The sequence below is a fragment of the Eublepharis macularius genome, chromosome 6 (assembly GCF_028583425.1).
Source record: "Eublepharis macularius isolate TG4126 chromosome 6, MPM_Emac_v1.0, whole genome shotgun sequence".
NCBI lineage: Eukaryota > Metazoa > Chordata > Lepidosauria > Squamata > Eublepharidae > Eublepharis > Eublepharis macularius.
In genome coordinates this window covers 48738473-48759722 of record NC_072795.1, presented here as the reverse complement: position 1 = coordinate 48759722, position 21250 = coordinate 48738473, and the positions used below count along the sequence as shown (strand labels likewise).

The following is a 21250-nucleotide window of genomic DNA, read 5'->3' as shown; positions in this document are numbered from 1 at the left end:
GCAATACCCTTCTTATTACCCTCTTTAATACAATATATCTTTTCGAGCGGAGCATCCTCCTTATTTAGTATTCTACAATGCCTTCTCTGTTTCAAAATATTATATAAAGCCATGATCCTTAGCCAATATTGTTCTCCCACTTTCCCTAATACTTCTTGTACTGGTGTCAGTATCCCCTGAGTATTGTATAAATCCTTCACTCTGAAAAAACCCTTTTCCTTTAACTTCTTCCAGAATGTTTTCTCAACATTTTTAAATTCCTCACTTAAGGATTCTAGTGGGGTCCATTTGGAAAGTCTTGACATCCAATTAGTTTGCAGTTTCCCCCAGACTTTTAATGCTGTTTGTCTTGGGCCTATTGTATTTTTAATTTCATTCTTCACCTTCTGTGTAAATATTCCAAATTTGCCTGCTCCTCTATTTATAGTGTCCTCCCATCTCAGCCATTTATCCAAACCTTTTCCATCAATTTCCATCAACATCCTTATTTGGAACGCTTCATAATAGCTTTCCAATTGTGGCATACCCCATCCTAAATCTTCTTGTGGTGAGTATATCACCTTTCTCAAAATTCTAACTTTTTTCTTCCCAAACAACCAATTTTTTATTTCTTGATTCCATGTAACTAATTGCTTTTTGGGGATCCACTCTGGTAGTACCTGAAATAGGTATAACATCTTAGGAATTATAAACATTTTAATTGCCCTTATCTTTCCTAAAATATTTAAATATCTTTTACTCCAGTGGTTTAAATTTCTTTGTATCTTTCTCCATATTATTTTATAATTTGTCCCCACCAAATTTTTAATATTCTTTGTTATATTATTCACAAATATTTTAATCTCTTAATTCCTAATTTCATACCTGTTATTTTTGCTATTTCTTTTTGTTCCTTCGAATCTGTCTTTCTAAACATTATTTCTGATTTCTTAATGTTTATCCCTAAACCTGAATATGCTTTAAAATCCTCTAAAATTATCATTAATTCTCTCAAAGCTTCCAGAGGGTTCCCTAACACTAATAATATGTCATCTGCATATAAATTTAGTTTAATTTCCTCCTTCCCTACCCTGTACCCTTTAATTCTAATACTGTTCCTAATTCTATCAGCTAAGGGCTCCATAGCTAAAACAAACAACATTGGGGATAGAGGACATCCCTGTTTCACTCCTCTCTGTATCAGTACTTCCTTAGTATGATCATCATTAACTCTAATCAAAAAGAGTCCAGTAGCACCTTTAAGACTAACCAATTTTATTGTAGCATAAGCTTTCGAGAATCAAGTTCTCTTCGTCGGATGCATGGTACAGAAACTGGTCAAATATAGAAGAGGAGGGGGGGGAGGGGAGGAGAGAGAAGATGCAATTAGGGGGGGAGAGGGATGCAACCAAAACATTCCTTTGCTAGTAAATGTAAACATCTCCTCTTGGTATGAAGATTAATTGGCTTGTGTGAGGCTTCAAAGGAGTTTGCCGTGTTGGTTTGTAGCAGCAAAACAACCAGACCATATTCTGTATTTGACCAGTTTCTGTACCATGCATCTGACGAAGAGAACTTGATTCTCGAAAGCTTATGCTACAATAAAATTGGTTAGTCTTAAAGGTACTACTGGACTCTTTTTGATTTTGCTACCACAGACTAACACGGCTAACTCCTCTGCATCTATTAACTTTAATCATAGCTTTCCCTTCCCTATAAATTTCCTTTAATGCATTCAAAAAGGGTCCTTCAAAACCGTATTTATTTAGTACTTGAAATAAATACCCATGATTTAATGTATCAAATGCCTTATAAACATCCAATTTCAAAAGGGCAAACCTTCCCTCAGTTTTTCCATGTTATAAAGTATTAATCACGTTCCTTATAGGGTGACCAGTATATCTCCCCTTTACAAAGCCATATTGATCCTCTCCTACTAGACTTGGAAGTATTTTCTCAAGTCTATTTGCTAATATTTTTGCAAAAATTCTATAGTCCTGATTTGCCAGACTAATAGGCCTATAAGAGTTGGGATCCTCCGGGTCCCTCAATTGTTTCCAAATGGTCATGATTTCAGTTTTCCTCCAGGAATCTGGGGCTTTCTTTCCCCTCAGTATCTTGTTAAACAGGCTCTGCAGTTCCGGAGCTATTAATGTCCCAACCATTTTATAAAATTCTTCTGTAAGTCCATCTAAACCCGGTGACTTCCCATTTTTTAAATTCTTTATAACACTCAAAATTTCTTGTTATGTAATATCCTCATTTAAAGCTGCCAAATCCTCATTCTTGATTTTGTTAATTATAACTTCATCCAATTGTTTCCCTTCCTCAGCTTTAAATAACTTACTATAAAACTTTTCAAAAATTTCTCTTATCTGTTTGTCCTTAAAAACCTTATTTCCCATTTCATTTTTCATGCACACTATCTTTTGTTTTTCCCTTCTTTTCTTCAGATAGTTTTCCAATCTCTTCATCGAATTTATATTTCTTCTCTGAAACTCATTTTTCACTAATATATCCTTTTCCCACAAGGTAAGATTGTCAGGAGTGGGGAATCAAACCCGGTTCTCCAGATTAGAGTCCTGCGCTCTTAACCACTACACCAAACTGGCTCTGCATCAAGAGCAGAAGGGCAATCGGGAAAGCAGACATGCAAAGGAATAACTACACTGAGAACACAAATATAAAACCTCTTTTTCTATGATTGCATTAGCCCACAACCTTGCTAAATTTCCACTTTTAATCAGAACGATGCAGACTGTATTAGCCAAGAACTGTGGGTACTTGTGAAAGCAGAGCTGTGCTTTTGCCACCAAACAGGTTCTCAGTTAGCATTGTATTTCATTAGAGCCAAGCCAGTAATTTAAATCAGCCTTCTTTTCTCCTCCCTTGGTTAAATTAGTTTTTTTCATCAATTTAAATCTTGCTGTATTGGAAACAAAATGCTGTTTTGTTTTGGGGGTTTTTGCCTATTATGTATCATTGGGCTGGTCCTAATAAAGGTCAATATGGATTGTGTCTTCTTTGGCTTATTTATCTAAGCAATTCTTAAGTCCTTAATGAAGACAATAATATTGTCCTACCTTAGTGAACAAGTTAAGCTGCCTAATACCTAGTGAGGCCATTGGTCCCTCTAACCCATTATTGTCTTTCTTAACTGCCAGTGACTGTCCACCTATGTGATGGCTTACATATTTCTGAAAAAGTAGGCACTAATTTGTGTTAACATAGCTCTTTTTTGTTTCTTAAAAGATGTGGGAATTTGTTGACTTTACTAACTGCAGATTAGCACTTGTTATGTTCTCACAATATTATGACATTTATAATGATGTGCAAACTGAAAGGCCTTTATTTAAAACTGTTGAATTATGTTTTTCTGTTGCCTTTACAAGAGGACTTGTTCAGTCTGTAACTTCCTTATTGCACATTTAAGAGTGTAATCTGTTTTATTTGCTTTAGTAGGTATAATATAGCGTGGAATCTCCTGCATTTCATTTGTTCAAAATTACACACTATACAGTCATCTTCTCAGGATACTGTTGTGAGCAAATAAAGTATTTTCTTTAGAAAATGCATAAAAAATTATACAAGTACTACATTTGAAATTAGATTAAACTAATAGATACAATCAGAATATATAACAACACAACTTAATTGTATAGTAGCTCCCCTCTCCTTATTTACTATACCCAAACTTTAATATCAACTGTATTGTCGAAGGCTTTCACAGCCAGAGAACGATGGTTGTTGTGGATTTTCCGGGCTGTATAGCTGTGGTCTTGGCTGTATAGCACAGAAAACTCTGCGAGACGGAAGCACAGCCACCACGATTGTGCTGTGCACAGAAAACTATGCAAGACGGAAGCACAGCCACCACGACTATATGGACTCCCTAAAATTCATAAGGATTCAGTCACACTCTGACCCATCGTGAGTGCCATTGGTTCGCCGACATATGAATTAGCTAAACATCTGGCCAATCTTCTACAGGACCACATCGTAAAAACCACGTCTTACATCAAAGATTCAGCACATTTCATCAACAAAATCAGTTCTCTGAAACTCAATCCACAGGACATACTCGTCAGTTTTGATGTATCCCTGTTTACTAAGGTTCTGGTAAAAAACACAATCACACTTATTAATCAGATTTTTCCAGAAGATGTAACAGCCTTATTCCACCAATGTCTGACAACCAGTTACTTCCAATGGGATAACGAATTCTATGAACAGATGGATGGGGTGGCCACGGGAAGCCCTCTCAGCCCAGTTATATCAAACTTCTACATGGAACATTTTGAAAAAACAGCTCTAGAATCAGTACCACACAAACCTACAGTCTGGTTCCGGTTAGTAGATGATACCTTTATCATTTGGAGCCATGGTGAGGAAGAATTGATGGAGTTTTTAAACCACCTCAACAATATCCACCAGAACATACAATTCACCATGGAGAAAGAAATTGGGGGGAAATTTCCATTTCTAGATACCTTGGTCATTCGCAAAGCAAACTTTCAGTTAGGTCACAATGTCTACAGGAAACCAACTCACACAGATCGGTACTTACACAAAAACTCCAATCACCACCCTTGACAGAAAAGAGGCATAATAAAAACATTAGTAAGACCATGCAAGACGGATATGTGAACCACACTTTCTCGACAAGGAAACTAATCATCTAAAACACGCACTTCAATCAAATAGCTACTCCAGAAATGAAATCAGAAAAGCAATTAAACCAAGGATAAATCAAACAACCAAGGAAAAACAGTCTCCCACAGGAAAAGTGTTTTTGCCATATATCAAAGGAATCACTGATCAGATGGGAAAGCTTATGAAAAAGCACAACCTTCAAGCGGTATTCAGACCCACCAGAAAAATACAACAGATGCTACAATCAGCAAAAGACAGTAGAGACCCCCTCACCTCTGCAGGAGTATACTGCATACCCTGCAGCTGTGGACAAGTTTACATTGGGACCACACAGCGTAGCATCCAGAGAAGAATAAAAGAACATGAAAGACACTGCAGACTTGGCCATCCGGAAAAATCAGCAGCGGCTGAACATAGCCTAGCTCAAACAGGATACAGTATCCTATTCCAGGACACTAAAATACTGGACAACGCTTCCAACTACTTCGTCAGATTACACAGGGAAGGCATTGAAATTCATAAGCATAAGCACAATTTCAACAGGAAAGAAGAGACCTTAAGAATGAATAGAGCATGGTTTCCAGTCCTGAAAAACACCAGGCTAACAAAATACTCTATACTCGACAATAGCCCTGCAGAGAAGATTAGCATATCAAGCACCAATCCAGATGCAAAATAACCTCCTCAGGATACAGTGACGCCTCCCTCCATTACCATTCCACACCCTGGGAAACTCTTACAGGATGACTCAGCCCAACCCTACCTTCCTGAGTAGATATAAATTACCTGCCAACTTCTTTTCCACACTGTGACACTGAGAGATCTCTGTCTTTTGGTGCCACACCTCTGAAGATGCCAGTCACAGCTGCTGGCGAAACTTCAGGAACTACAATGCCAAGACCACGGCTATACAGCCCAGAAAATCCACAACAACCATTTAAAATCAACTGTTTTAATTAATCATTTCCTGTTTTATCTTTGTACTGAGTACCTTAATTAATATTAATTTTAGCCTACGTAGTCAAAGAAATCCTTCCATTTTCCCCAAAATTCAGCTGTGGGTCTATCATGCACATAACTAGTTAATTTGGCCATTGATGTGTATTCATAGATCGTATCTATTCACTCTGACAAATAGGGGCACATACCTGTTTTCCATTTTACTGCCTATAACACTCTTGCTGCTGTCACCATGTAACGAAAAAGGTCTTCCAGTTCTTTTATAACATTATTTGGGAAAATGTTTAAAAGCATGTTTTTTGGATTTAACTCAAACCTGAGCTTAAAAATCTTCTACATCTCTTCATGTATCTTTATCCAATATTTTTGTGCTTTCTTACATGTCCACCACATATGATAAAATGTTGAATCCATGCATTGACATTTCCAACACTGTCCACTATAGTCCTTACTAATTCTCGCAATGTCTTTGGGAGTAGAATACCATCTAAATACATTTTGTACCAGTTCTCTCTTAATAACTGACAGTCTGTAAATTTAATATCCTTAGTCCATAGCTCTTTCCATAGAATCATCAGAATAGTTTCTCCAAAGTTTTTTATCCATTTTATCATACACCATTTCTGTGTGGTATTGCAATAAAATTTTGTAAATTTTCCCTATAGATGCCTCAAATCTCCAGATATTAATAATTCAAATTCTGTTTTTTCTCTTAATCTGCAGCCTTCTTTAAGAATTTGATCTTTGAACCTGATAATGTTTGGTGATACATCAGCCATGGAATATTTTGTGCCTTAAGTTTGAATTTCTTGCCTAGTTTTTACATTTCCTTTCTTATCAATCATAGATTTGTAGCTTAGCTGATTAATTCTATTTCTAGTGGCAACATCATAATGGGCATTTATTGGTGACATCAATGGAGAGATCAGTGGGCATTTCTGCATTGTAACCATGTTTTAGGTAGTCTTAGTACATGTATCTTGTCCTGTTTTTGAAGAGATTTCAGTGATTTCGTAGGCCATAAATAATTGTGTATGCCTTCTTTAGTATCCTCTGTCTCCAATTTAATGTGTCTGCTACTCAGATTTGTAATCCAGTCTATTATCCAAACTAGTGCCGCCACTTGGTGATACAATTTGATGTTTGGTACTGCCAGTCCTCCTTGTTTTTTATCATCCTGTGGTACTTTAAATCTTATCATTGGTTTCTTCCCATTCCGTATGAAGTCATTTATTACTTTCTGCCAGTTATTTAAGATCTTTTGATCTATATGAATTGGAACTATTTGAAATAAAAAGTTCAATTTTGGTAGTATGTTCATTTTAACAGCAGAGATTCTTCTAGCAATGAAATGTTCAGTTTTTCCCGTTTTTGCAAATCTTCAGTAATGTTTGTCCACACTTTTTGATAATTATAAAGATTCTCATTTCGTGCTGATACTTTTATCCCTAAGTATTTTACTGACTTTGTGGTCATGGCACAATCCATTATTTTTTCAATCTCTTCTCGTTCCTCTGTCATTGTCAAAAGTAACATTATCATGGGGCTCACTGCCCAGGAACGTGTCAGTGGGTCCCATAGCACCCAAGGCACCATGTTGCATATTTTGACCTAGAAAATTGTCAGCATAGGTATTATGTGACAATAGGGTTGCCAGGTCCCCTCTCCCCCCACCCCCTGAGCAGGAGGTTTTATTTATTATTTTACACCTTACCTTTTTGTTTTTGTTTCTTGTGCACATGCACAGCGCACGCATGTGCCACAAACCCACGTCCAACTCTGGCTTAGGCTGACCTTTCCCTACCCTGAGGTAAAATTTCTCCTCTTTAAGTCTATGAAGCTGTATACTGGGCCGGGAAGCCTCTGGTAGCGTGGTTGATGTTAAGCTTCAACTTTCCTTCTTGTCCCACCCTTAAGATATATTAAAAAGTGGTTACCCAGCCCAGTCTCAGTAGGGGACAGATCAGGGGTTGCGCTTCCCTTTAGCAGAAACTGGCACACAAGGCTTGGGGAGGTTCAAAACGTAACTGAAGGTTTATTTACAGAAGGTTAAAATCAAAAGGCAGGCAGGCAGGCAGGCAGGCAGATGTTTGAACTTAAGTAACAAAGGTTTTTATACAGCAACTTCACTGGTGTGAGGCACAAAACATTTGGTTTAACACTAGGTTGCTGGCTTCTTTCAGAGGTTGACACTGCTTCACAGATGTTACACTTTATATACACAGCATGACTTTCCCTCCTCTCCAGACCTTAGGGTGCTCCACTGAGACAAACCCTTACTAGATACTGGGCAGGCGTTATAGTTATGAGCTATAACCCTATTCCTGGCACTGAAGGGGAGACTCCTCTCTACCCACTTCCTTGGCCCTCTATAATTCCCAGATCTCTTGAGTCTAAGTAGGAGTTAGTGCTGGTTTTCCCCACTTTAGTCCTAGGACTAAAAGTGTTTCACAAACATTATTTCCTCTCACAGAGGATTCTCTAGCTGACCCTCTCTGGTCTAAAGCCAGGCTCCAACTCTCTTTCACTCTCTTGTTTACACTCCTACTCCAACTGACAGCTTCCCCAACATTCCATCCCCAACTGCTATTTCAGGCTAGCCCCATGGTGGGGGGGGGGAGAAGGAAACATGTCAATCATACTGTCACTTCTGGAAATCTCAGCATCTGAAGCTGAGTCCATCACAGTGTGCTACCGGCCTGTGCGATGATATGTAATCTCTCACACTTCTGGTGCTTCTCAGGGGGCCAAATTTGGGCCCAATTTGGTCCGAATTGGGCTGTTGTGGAGCACTGGAGTGCTCTCATGCTCCGCAGCTGCCTGAATCGGGTCGCTGTGCCAACTAGGAGCACACCCCAGGAGGTGCATGCCCCCTCCTGCTGGCCAGGTTAGCGAGGGTGGGAGTGAGAGATCCCCCGCTGGGGCCGGGGGACTGGCAACCCTATGTGACAGCCATATTTGGGGGGGAAATGCAGTTACTTCTGGAAGTTAATTTGTCTTTCATATGTGTCCAATTATAGTGTAGATGACTGGAGAGGGCAATGGCAAACCACCCCATAACAAAAAGTCTGCCAAGAAAACGTCATTATGCGGCGTCCCCCCATGGCTCATTAATGACTCGGTGTTTGCACAGGAGACTACCTTTACCTTTTATTTGTCCAATTAAAGTAAAAAAGTGGAGGTGTTTCTTTTTCATCCTTTCAGTGTAATTTAACTTCAGCAATATTCAGGTAATGTCTTTTGGAATTCACCATCAACTCTGAAATGCTACTATTAGTAAGAGAGGGTTAAGTTTGTGCATCCTTATCGCTAAGTAGGGGATATTATGTGTTTAATAGAAATGGGTGGATTTCCTTGCTTTGGAATTGGGGTTTATTCATATAAGCTGCATTACAAAAAATGTGAACATAGCTTGAGTTCTTTTTCCTGAACATAGTTCAGAATTTGTAGACCACCTTGAGCTTCCAGTAACATTGTAAAGGGTGTAGTTGGCGATGCCTGCAAGCCTCCCTTCCCATTTTCTTAACTTCATCCAATATGTATCTGGTGGCAGCTATGGTGGTGACTAGGAAGCATCTCTACAAGGCCGCCATTCCTCCTTGGCACCTAGAATGCTGACATTTGATACGTGCCATTTTTCAGGTCTCCAGACTAGTCAATTCAGATATTAGACACCCTGGAAAATCTTAGTGAAAAACTGTACGTCCTAGATCTGGTTGCTAGGGTTGCCAGCTCTGGGTTGGGAAATTCATGGGGATTTGGGATCCTGGGATTGGCAGGGTTTATGGAACAGAAGGATCTCAGCCAGATATTTTGCCATAGAGTCCAGCCAAAGCAGCCATATTCTCCTGGGGAACTGGTCTCCATAGCCTGGAGATCAGTTGTAATTCTACCCTCCACTTGAGGTTGACAACTTTACTGCTTCCTGACTGGACCATGGTCAGAAATTCAGTTTGCATTCTTAGTTGGAGAAGAACCCTTCAGTGAAAAGGTGCTTAATTTGTAATGCAGTGGATCATTACAAGCAAGATAAATTCATACTGTGAAATGAGGTAAACAAGGTTCAGTGATATTGCTCAGAATTTATTATAACAGTCCATTACTGGAATTATTTGCAATCTTAAAAGGTGTATGAGCCCAGTGGCACCTGGCGTGGGCTTCTGGGGACCACAGTTCTCTTTGTCAGATGCATCTGACGGGGAGAGCTGTGATTATCGAAGGCTTATACTACTTTGGAATTGGATGGTCTGGTTGTTTTGCTGCTACAAACCAACACGGCAAACTCCTTTGAAGCCTCACACAAGCCAATTAATCTCCATACCAAAAGGAGATGTTTACATTTACTAGCAAAGGAATGTTTGGGTTGCATCCTCCGTCTCCCCCCCCTAATTGCATCTTCTCTCTCCTCCCCTCCTCTCCCCTCCTCTTCTATATTTGACCAGTTTCTGTACCATGCATCTGACGAAGAGAACTTGATTCTCGAAAGCTTATGCTACAATAAAATTGGTTAGTCTTAAAGGTGCTACTGGACTCTTTTTGATTCCACTTAGAATGAATAGAAGAGATGTTAAATTGTCAAACGTAAATTTCGGAATATGTCCAGGATGGAAGTAGTTCTTAAACTGGCACAGCAGATAGCAAGATTTCCAGTACAGTGTTTCCACATCTGCGTTGTTTCTAAATTGGTAGCATTGTATACTAACAACTCCAATCCATATGCACCTTATCTGTCTTTTCCAGACTGTTTTTTGTATATCCTCCAGTAGGTTTTCATACCTGTTCTATGTCTCTCCCTTCAGCCCTGTGGCATGTATCTACTTGCATTTCTGTGTTTATCAGTCTTTTACTTCTGTGTTCTAGTTATCATTTTTTTAAAATGACAATTACCATGTGGATTTTAGAGATGGTAAAAGTCCTTTATTTTAGGGGCAAGACTAATTTACTTTGTTTACTTTTTCAAGCTGCTGGAAAGTTTCAGTGTAATTTTTTTTCCTGTGAAATTTTCCATGTCAGTGAAAGCAGCTTTAAATAGTTTGGTTGCATTGAACTCAAAGAACCTTCTGTGTTCTAAGGTAAACAGTTAGAAAAGAAAGTCCAGGCTAAAACGGTATCTTGGTTCACAAGTTCTTTTCGTTCTAGTTGGAGTTTTAGAGGAAAACAGACTGGGAAATGGATTTGCTTTTAATCCTAATGTTAGGTAAATATATATGATCGCATCTACTGAATGATTTTGCTGTAGAGTCTTTTCTTTTGGTAGTGCTGCAAATTATAGTTATGTTCCAAATAAAAAGAAAATAACTCGTAATCGATAATGCTTTAGGACCATTGAAAGTATATAAAATCTAAAAATGGGTTATTTCAGGTTCTATAGTATTTATTCTTTAAATTGAAATCTTATTATTGAAAAATAAAGATTTTTAATGTTGCGGTGTTTTAGCTTGTGTATTGTGGTACCCAGTATCTTTTAACTACTATTGTGAGATTGTGGGATAGGAAGGGAATAGTAACTAAAAAAAGGTTTTGAACAAATAAATTGGAACTCCACCACTGAAAATGCCAGTCTTAAATATTCTTGTGGGATAGAATGTGTCGGTTTGTCTTCCTGCATACTAGTTCCCAATCTTGCTGTGCTACATTCTGCACATATGTCAAAAATAGTAGGGTTCCCCCCTGGAAAGAGATGACTCTCTTCCAAGACTCTCCTTATGGAAGAACAAGATTAAATGTATTATTGTGGGAGATGGAGGGAGTGGATTCTGAAAAATTAGAATTAATAAAAGCAGGCAAGCCTTCTGTTTTAATGCAGGAAACAGAGGTCGGACTTGAATAGCTGTACTAGCAATTTGAGGCATTGACAGTGCTATCTTGTGTAGACTTCTCCAGTCTGAGTCCAGTGTCATCTAACCTTTTTATTGCATATTTAGTTAAATATTGTTATTTAGTGTATGTATGAACTCATACTTAATGCTTTTTCAATAAGGCACTGTAATTAAAAGCATGGAGCAATTACAGAAGCCTAAGCATATGGATGGAGGACATTCATGGGTCCTGTTCGGTAATCAGGAGGACCATTGTCATCACCATGCTATGGCTTAGTAATGATATTTCATAAAATGAAAATCTTTTATGACTCATGACATGGTATATATGTCTTGGAATTGATGGAGGAGATACATGTTCTGGGTTTGTACCTAGTCCAGAGAAATGATGCTTAAGCCCAGGAAATTATTGTATGAAGGCAAGTAAAACCAGTGATTTAAACTGATTTTCTACTTTGGGAATCTGTTTCCTTGTTCATTTCTGTGTATTTTCATAGGTGGGTTTTGCAGGTAAATAGTAACCTGTCATGAATATTGCTTGTTTGTATTTATTTTAGTACACTTGATCCCTGTAAACCCAGTCAAAGAAGATGGGTTGAACTCCAAGAACAGAAAGAGAATAATGCCTGATCCTTTGACAGAGCCCCCTCCCATAGATCCCATTTATGAAGCTCAATTTTATTGTAACAATCCCACCGTTCCTGAACGCAGCATGGAAGGTAAATTTATCATAGTGTTGCTATCTTCTGTTCCTGTAATAACTTTTGACTTTCTAACCTCCTAACCCTGTGTGCTCTTGGGTGGCCGCAATGGGTATTGAAATCAACATAATTAAAAAAAACAGCAACAAAAACCTCCTTATACTTTATTATTCTTATCCATGGAGAACTAGCCAATAAGGTCTGGCATTGCTTCTGAACATAATGTCTGCTCAGTGTGGGTTAGCAGTGAAAAAGGCAAATTCTATGTTAGGAATTATTAGCTAAGGGATTGAAAAGAAGATTGCCATTATATTAATAGTTTTGTATGTATCTGTGGTGTGGCCACACTTGAAACACTATAAGTTGCTGTATCTCAGAGGTTGTATTGTAGTTCTAGAGAAGGTGCAGAAAAAGGTAACCAAAAATAATCCAAGCAGTTGGAGCATCTTCCCCACAAAGGATAGTGATAGAGGTATATAAATTTATGCATGGTGTGAAAAATTGGATAATGAGAGTTTGTTTTTAGTCTCCCATAATACTAGAGTTCATGGGCACACAATGATGTTAATCAGCAGTATATCAAGTGAGATAAAAGGAAAGTGTCTTTCGCTTCAAGGGTGAGTAGCTTGTGGAATTTGCTGCTGTGATGATGGCCTCTAATTTAATCAGTTTTAAAAAGGGATTAAGCAAATTCACGAAGGACTACTAGTAGGCCTGCCAGCACTGGTTTGGAAAATTCCTGGGGATTTGAGAGTAGAGTCTCAGGAGAAGGGAAGGGCATCTAGCAGGGTATAATGTCATAAACTCCACCCTTCAAAGCAACCCTTTACTCTGGAGGAACTGATCTCTGCTGTCTGGAGACCAGCTGTAATTCCAGGAGCTCTCCAGGCCCTATCTAGAGGTTACCAACCCTAAAGTACTAGCCGTGATGACTAAATGGAACTTCCATGTTCAGAGGCTGTAATTCTTTGAACAGAGTTGCTGGAGGCCAGCAACAAGGAGAAGCTTAGGCCTCCATACCATATTTTTCCATATAGAGACTAACTAGAAGAATGACTTTTTAAATAATAATAATTTTATTTCGCCAAAAGGAATACATATTAACAAAATTATATCTATCACAACCATAACATTCAAAGTGAATAGCATATACATGATCCCATAATAGGAACTATGACCAGAAGACTGACTTAATACATCATAGCAACTCAGACATTTTTATGATTAACACATGGAACTCATGGTGGAGGCGGCAGGGATGCCCTTGTCACCGTTCCATGCGTCCAGCCTATACACATCCCAAATGCATGTAAACGGGTTATGCTTCTTGGGTTGAGTTAACAGCTTTGAAAGTAACATATTGCCATTATCTACATTTGTCTTTTGTAGGTCATGCGCCTCATTATTTTAAGCTGGTGTCTGTTCATGTGCTGATTCGCCACGGGGATCGATACCCTCTTTATGCCATTCCTAAAACAAAAAGGCCAAATATTGACTGTACATTAATGCCTAACAGGTAAGTATTTGGATTGTGCCATTTCTCTGTGGGTATCACTGTAAAGTTCAATTGAACAGGAGGGTCCAATAAAAGCCTATAAGCGTCAGTACTTAATTTCTTTATTTTTTGATTAAAGTTTTTGTTGCTGAACTTTTTGTACTGAAAGGATAAAATAAATATCTGTAATGGTGCCCGCATGCATAGAACGTGTGTTCTGTTTCCTTTCCCCACACAATAGCAGAGATCTTCTTTTTACATATGAATACAGGTTGGTAGAATTTCGAGGATGGGTCTAGAGACAATAAGGGGATCTTATTTATTGTCCCCATCCCTCCAAAATCAAACTCCCTCCTGTGGCAGGAAAAGCATGAGATAACAAACATGCTAGTATGTTGAACTGTGCAGAACCACAACTTCTCCTGACTGGTGTTATTCAAAAGTGTTCCATATGTTGCTTGTGAGGAAGATAGACTTCCTTCCTTCCTTCCTTTGCCTTGATGTAATCATTGTTAGTTTCTAAGGTGCTTGACTGGAGGATAGCTGTATTTTTTCACTAATTGTAATTACACATTTTATGACTCTTCATTAAGCATCAAGGCCTATCAGATGCAGATACCTTGAGTATCGGTTCTGCTTTTTGCTGTTGATAGCAGCTGTTAGTGGTGCTTAATTATTCTGTATACCTTCTGAGATACTTAATGGAAAATATTAATCATAATGTGCTTCTTGATATTGCTGTTTGAGTCCAGAAATCCTAGATTGCTACAGTTCTGTCTAGACAGCTACTCAGAAAACAAAAAGTGGACACTTTTTGTCATTTATGGGGCGCTAAAGAAAAACAAAAATGGGCAAAAGTAAGAGCCAGTGGTGGTGTAGTGGTTAGAGTGTCAAACTAGGATCTGGGAGATCCATATTTGAATGCCTACTCTTGTCATGAAAGCTCACTGGGTGACGGTGGGCCAGTTGCACTCTCTCAGCCTCACCTACCTCTCAGGGTTGTTGTGAGCATAAAATGGAGAGAAGAATGATGTAAGCTGTTTTGGGTACCTATTGAGGAGAAAGGAAGGTATAAATAAAGTAAATAAATAAATAACATGAATTGAAAAGCTGCATAAAGGTTAATTAGAATTGCTAAGTGCTGAATTGCAATTTGCAAAGAATGCCACTGAAGATTAAACTTGTAAAGTCTGATTTTAACATCCCACAGTGAACACATACTGTTCTGTAAAGGTCAGGAAGGATTTAAACATGATGTAATTTTGCAAGCCTTTATTATGTCTTTACCATTTGGGGGATAACACAAGAAACAGGACAGTTAAAAATCAAGTTGTGGTATACACCTTTAAAGAACAAGTTTTAGCATTTTAAAGTAGGGCACATATAGAAGACAGTGTTGATTCTAGATTAGACTTACTCAATTCTACCAAATTGCAGTGGCCATGGTAAGCAATTAAATTGTGTAATAAGATAAGCTATGAGTAATTCGCTAATTGTGATGATAGGATTTTTAATGAACTTACTCCAGGGAAGGAAACATTAATTGAAGAGAGATAATTCAAAGCCATTTAGAAATCCTACAGGACTTGACAATCTAAACTCTAAAAATGTCTGCCGGTATATTACTAAAGAAAACAGTTTGCATACTTGGCAAGTGCATGTGGTAATGGTGGATAATTAAACAGCTAATTTTTTCCAATTGTTTCAAATGTAGATGTGGGGTGGAAAATGTCTCAGAATGGAAAATCTTCCAGTGCTTTATTTTTCCATGGAAAATTTTCCATTCCTAAAGATTCATTCTTTCATAGAATTAATATCAATGAATGAATGAATTTGCTAATACAGTGTTAGACAACCTTGACGGTTTCGAAGTAATTAATGGGGTTTTTTAAAGGTGATTATCCCTAGGAATTGTGTGAAAGAGTTACATACATGTAACTTGATTGGCTGTGCAGGTCAAATCAAAGTGAGATTAGTGAAAAAATACAGCTATCCTCCAGGTCAAATCAAAGGCAAAACTAGATTCTTATTTATATGTCTTCTCTCACAAGATGGAAGGGACAGTCTGATAACTGCAATAACATGTGATGTAAGTGATGAGAAGTCCCAGTGACCCCTCTGAATGAGTTAATTCTGTATCGTGCACACTTCTTTGAGTGTGCTAAAGTTAGCATGTCAACACTTTTCAGTACCTTCAATTTTCTCCCTTAAATTGCATGCTGTATCGGTGAACATTCTGTTTAGGGCATTGGATTATTTTCTGGGAAATTTTCTGATGCTAGTATTTCTAGAATAACCACATCTTGTTGAGACCATTTAAAGTTAAAAAGAGAACATACATATATAAAATAAGTAATTGATTCAATGGAATAGCTGTATTAAGAAATGAGGTCAAGTAGCACATAACACTCAAATAGGTTAGGCCTGGAAATCTCCTAAATTACAGCTGTTCTCCAGGCAAAAGAGTCCAGTTTCCCTGGACTTAATACCCCAGTGAGGTTCCTCTCTTCCCTAACTCTACCCTACTCAGGCTTTGCCTCCAAATCTCCAGGAATTTCCCAACCTAGAGTTGGCAGTTATACACACAAATGATATTTCAATGTTTATATGTGTGAACGTATAATATTTAATTGGGTTCATGGCTGCCACACATGGGGCAGTGAAGAACTGTGAATATCCACTTCCATTCATGAGTGAAGTTCGTTGTGGCTGAATGATGCATAGTCTACTTGTAGGCTGGAAGATAAAATAGTGGAGCTTCCTGTATGACATCGTAAAGGTAGACAAAAGACAGCAGTAGTTGTCCAGAAAAATGTCGCAAATGTGTCCCGGCTCATGAATTTATAACTTCCCTGGCAACCCTGGGCCTCTTTCAAATTGGGACACGTTACTACCTTAGACTTAATATTTTGCACTAAGCCTTTAAGGAAAAACCTTGTTTCAACACTGGAGATTTGGCCTTGGTCAGACCATCATCTGCTGAAGGCAAAAGTGAATATAGCCCCAACACCCCACAAAATGGGGAGGGGGGTCCATTTAAAATGATTTGCCCACAAAGGCTCATGGACCCTTCAAGATTCCAAAATGCCTTGGAGGATTTTAGAATTCCAGACACATGCTCCATGGTAGCTGCTGTAGGAACGTGGAATGCAAAGCTCCCTGAAGCTATTGACACCATTGCTCCTTGTCGACCACTCTGGCCCTTGGGACAGAAGTCAGCCCCATGCTTTACCATGTGAAAAATTCATGTGGAAGCAGATAGAGCATGATACAAAACCCACTAGAGGACCTATAAAGAGGAAATGAAAGTGGCAAAGAAGCGTTATTTCTTGGCAACCATTGCATCAGCTAGATCACAACCATCCCAATTGTTTAAGATATGCAGATACCCCTAAGCCCTATATCTGATTCTTTACAGATTCTATTCTTTAAAGATTCTATTCGCTCATCTGAACAGTGACTCCTGCAAATGCCAGACTGCACATGGGTGAAATCAACAGCAGCCCGTACACGGGCTTTCTCTGTGGTGGCCTCTACCCTGTGGAATGACCTGCCTGAGAAAGACAGGAGAGCCACCACTCTCCTGGCTTTCCGCAAATGATGCAAAACTGAATTATTCATAAAGGCTTTTTACTCAAGTGGGAGGGCTGTATTGTAGGGATGGGGTCTCAGATGCTTCGCTAATGAGTTAGGGACCGTAGACTTCACTAAGTTGCCTTACATATTATCTGTTGGTTTAAATATGTACTCCTGTGTACTACCTTTGGTTTATGTTGTCTAATGTCAGTGCTAGAATTGATCATGTTCTGTTTCAGTATTTCTTCTACTCTGTATTGGATTCTTGCTAATGCTATGTCTTTTTAAACTTGTATCTATTTACCCAATGGCATTGTTTATGGAAATGTCCTTGATACTGTATGGAAATGTACTTGATACTGATTGTACTAATCTCATATTGTGTAATCCGCCTTGAGTCTCAGTGAGAAAGGCAGTCTATAAATGACATAGGTAAAGTAGTCCCCTGTGCAAGCACCAAGTCATTACTGACCCATGGGGGATGTCGCATCACAACGTTTTCTTGGCAGACTTTTTATGGGGTGGTTTGCCATTGCCTTCCCCAGTCATCTACACTTAACCCCCAGGAAACTGGGTACTCATTTTACCGACCTCGGAAGGATGGAAGGCTGAGTCAACCTTGAGCCGGCTACTTGAACCTGGCTTCTGCCAGGATCGAACTCAGGTCATAAGTAGAGCTTGGGCTGCAGTACTGCAGCTTACCACTCTGTGCCACAGGGCTCCTCATAAATGGTATGCATGCATGCATACATACATACAGAAATGTGAGTGTATTTTAGGAACCCTTTTCTAGTAGGGCTTCCAGTGTGATGCAGTAAGTCAGTACTAACACTGTGCTTTAATGGAAGGGTATCTGTTCCTAACGGGAATTAAAAAGTAGGAGAATTGCCACACATTTTTAAATATAGATTGGCATCTATTTCAGTTTAATTATTTTCTCATTGAAATTTGTATTTGTTTAAGCTGTTTAGGCTTTGTTTTGTGGTAAGTATCCTATTTGTATTCAGTTCCATTCTTTGTTTCATTTAGTATTCCACAGATGGAGTTCATTAATTACACAGATTATGCTGCAGCCCTATCGACTTTTAATGGGTAGGCAGGATAGCTTAGGGGTCATTCTTGAGCTTTATGAATTAAGAATTGTGGCATATAAATAGTGTGGATTGGGTATAAGTAAACAGACCAAATCCTTGGAGCTTTCTCCTGTCAAATTTCAATTAACATTTTCATTTTAAAAAATCAAGGTAAGTTTCCATAGGGAAAACATGCTTTTGTGATTGTTCACCAGAATAATTAACTTTCCCTTGTACTTTTAAAAATGAATTCATGTACATAATACCATATGTTAATTTTGCATGCATCAGCCAGTTATAGTGCTTGATTAAAACTTGTAGAATATCGTAGTCCAGTTTCATAAAAATGGCCAAAAGAGAATGAGAGACCCATATCTATTGTATATAGATAACTAGATGCGGATGTTGAGAAAACACACAAAATCCCTGTCATTTAGTGGTTCCTTCTAGCCGTGCTTTAAAAACAAAACAAAACATGGTAGCTATAAAGAAAGGGGACAGTTTAGTGAGTGCTTATTGCTGCAGATACTGGAAAACTATCCTTTGGGATATAAAAATAATATTGTGGCCATCCAGTATTAAATATCCTGTGTACTTATGATGGGGCAAGTTATAAAGGTGCTGTCTTAGATCTTTGTATGCCATTAAAGGTATTTGAATTGAATTGAAGTTAGAAAGGTAAAGACTTGTTGTTAAAGGGCATAGAGAAAGACTGTGTTTCTGAACGGCAACAGGAGGAAAGTAAATGTTGTAGCCTCATGATTATCAACCATTAATGTTTGGGCAGGGGGGAGTTGCAAAACTTGAGTTTTTGCTAGTTGGGTCAGTAAAAATAGGAAAGTCCTGTGAGCATACGTGGTACTCTGAATCAGACCTCAGTATGGTGGATACCCAGTTGCATAGGTAGATGAGGAGAAAAACACATTCAATTACTGTGACATTTATGGCATATGGTGGTTGAATTAATTTTAAAAAACTTGCTCTTCACGTATGGTTGAACATAATTATGACAGACTGTTCAGTGGCATAGAGAATGATTTGGCACATGCTTTGAAGAATATTTCAAGATGTCAAGTTAGATCAAGACTAAGGAGCAGTGTGTTCAAGAAACTAAAGTCGTAGAAAATAAACTAAGTAGGAAGTCATTATCCAGAGGAAAAGTGGGATATAAATGTAGAGAATAAATAAGTAAAATGGAGCAATGATAGATAAACTTTATGGAGCAGGAGGAGTGAGACAGGGAGATGAAAAAATGATGTAACTGAGGAGCAAGTGGTAGAGACAGCTGGAAGCCGTGGGGGGAAAAGATCCAAATTTATGTTTACTGCTTGAGTTTTCTTGGCATTGTATTTTTGTTAGATCATAAAAGCTCCAAGTTCTTGAATAATTTTCTTCCATTTATCTATGCAGGAGACTGGAATTTGTCTTCCATTATGCAAATAGGCATAAATAATTTAAGGCCTGTTAATTTTTACTTTCTGGGAAGAATTGAACCTACTGCAAGCTTTGGGCGCCTGAACCTCCACTTCTGCAGCTGCAGAAAACTACCTGTGTAGATGTTTCATGTAGGTAGACTGAACAAGTGCAGTATCAGCCCAAAGGCCTTAGGAACTCTAAGCAAGCATTTGCATGGCACCCCTCCTGCAGCTTGCCATCCCCCCCTCCCAGCCATGGCCTGAGCACTCTCTGAGCCTTTACAACTGATCTCCAGGTGACACCTGGAGAAAATGGCTGCTTTAGAGGGAAGACTCTATGACATTACACCCTGCCTAGGTCCCTCCCCCACCCCCAGGCTCCACATTTCCATGGATTTCCCAGCCCAGAGTTGACAACCCTACCCACTGCAGAGTCAGTTCAGGGTAGACCCTGGAACAGGGGAAGAAGCAGCCAACTGCTCTTCCTCCCTCCTTCATCCGGGGTTTTGTGTGCTGTCAGCCACACTGCAAAGCCAGAAGGGAGCAGGGCCTGGCTCAGCGGAGCTAGTGGCAATCTGATTTTCCCCATGCCGTATGTCTTTCACAGGGGAAGAGAAACTGGGTACACTCCCACCCACAGGAACTGCAAAGCCAGAACCACGCAGAACCTGACACGGGGGATCAAACAGCTGGCTGCTCTTCCTCCTGCCTTCCCCACTTCATGTGGGCAGCATTGGAGAAGGCAGGCTGGGCCAGCTGCCTCAACCTGAATTGCCACAAAGCTAAGGAGTAATGCCTGTAGTGACCGAGCAGCTAGCCATCTACTCTTGCTGCCTCGCTCTTTCATGGGGGCAAGTGAAGGTGAGCAGGCCACTGGTGCCACTAGGACCTACTGCTGGCCACCAGCAAGCCTCTTTTTGTGCTCCCTGTTCTCTGGCATGCTAGGCAATTGCCTGGGTTCACATAGCAGGCAGGCCAGTTCTGAGCACATGTAAGAAAAGTGATTTCTTACTTACAGCCCCTGATATTGACCTCCACAAATGTTCAGCATAATTGCTGTGTTACATTTATAAGATTCTGTTCAGAAGTTTTGTCAAGTGCATGTTGTTGGCCAGTGTCGTTAACCACTGTGACCTGTGCCTCCATGGTCAAGGAGGCATCCAGGATCACCCCCAGGCTCCTAAATCTTGAAACCAGCACAAGCGGCACTCCATTAAGAGCAGGGAGCCGGAGTCCCGTGCCCATGAACCCACGACCCACATGCAGGACCTCCATCTTTGGGGGATTTAGTTTCAACCAATTCTGCTTCAACCACCCAGTCACAGCTTCGAAGGCACGCTCCAAGACATCCGGGGTAGGGTCGGGCCGTCCGTCCATCATCAGATGTAATTGGGTGTCATCAGCATATTGATGTCACCCACGTCTGAAATTCCGCGCCAACTGGGCAAGGGGGCGCATATAAACATTAAACAGTAATGAGGAGAGTATTACTTCCAGAGGGACACCGCACACCAAAGGGTGGAAGGATGACAATTTCTCCCCAAGCGCCAACCTCTGTTCCCGACCATGGAGAAAAGAG

The 21250-nt window shown here is 39.4% G+C and overlaps 1 protein-coding gene across 2 annotated transcripts in view; it reads left to right on the top strand.

Moving 5' to 3' along the window:
* Nucleotides 1-21250, top strand: part of PXYLP1 (2-phosphoxylose phosphatase 1) — a 134483-nt gene that overhangs the window by 89959 nt on the left and 23274 nt on the right. For both annotated transcript variants that reach the window (XM_054982158.1, XM_054982157.1), the window contains exons 3-4: nucleotides 11969-12130; nucleotides 13502-13628. In XM_054982158.1, coding sequence (XP_054838133.1) covers nucleotides 11969-12130; nucleotides 13502-13628 — 289 coding nt within the window. The remainder of the gene's footprint in view (nucleotides 1-11968; nucleotides 12131-13501; nucleotides 13629-21250) is intronic.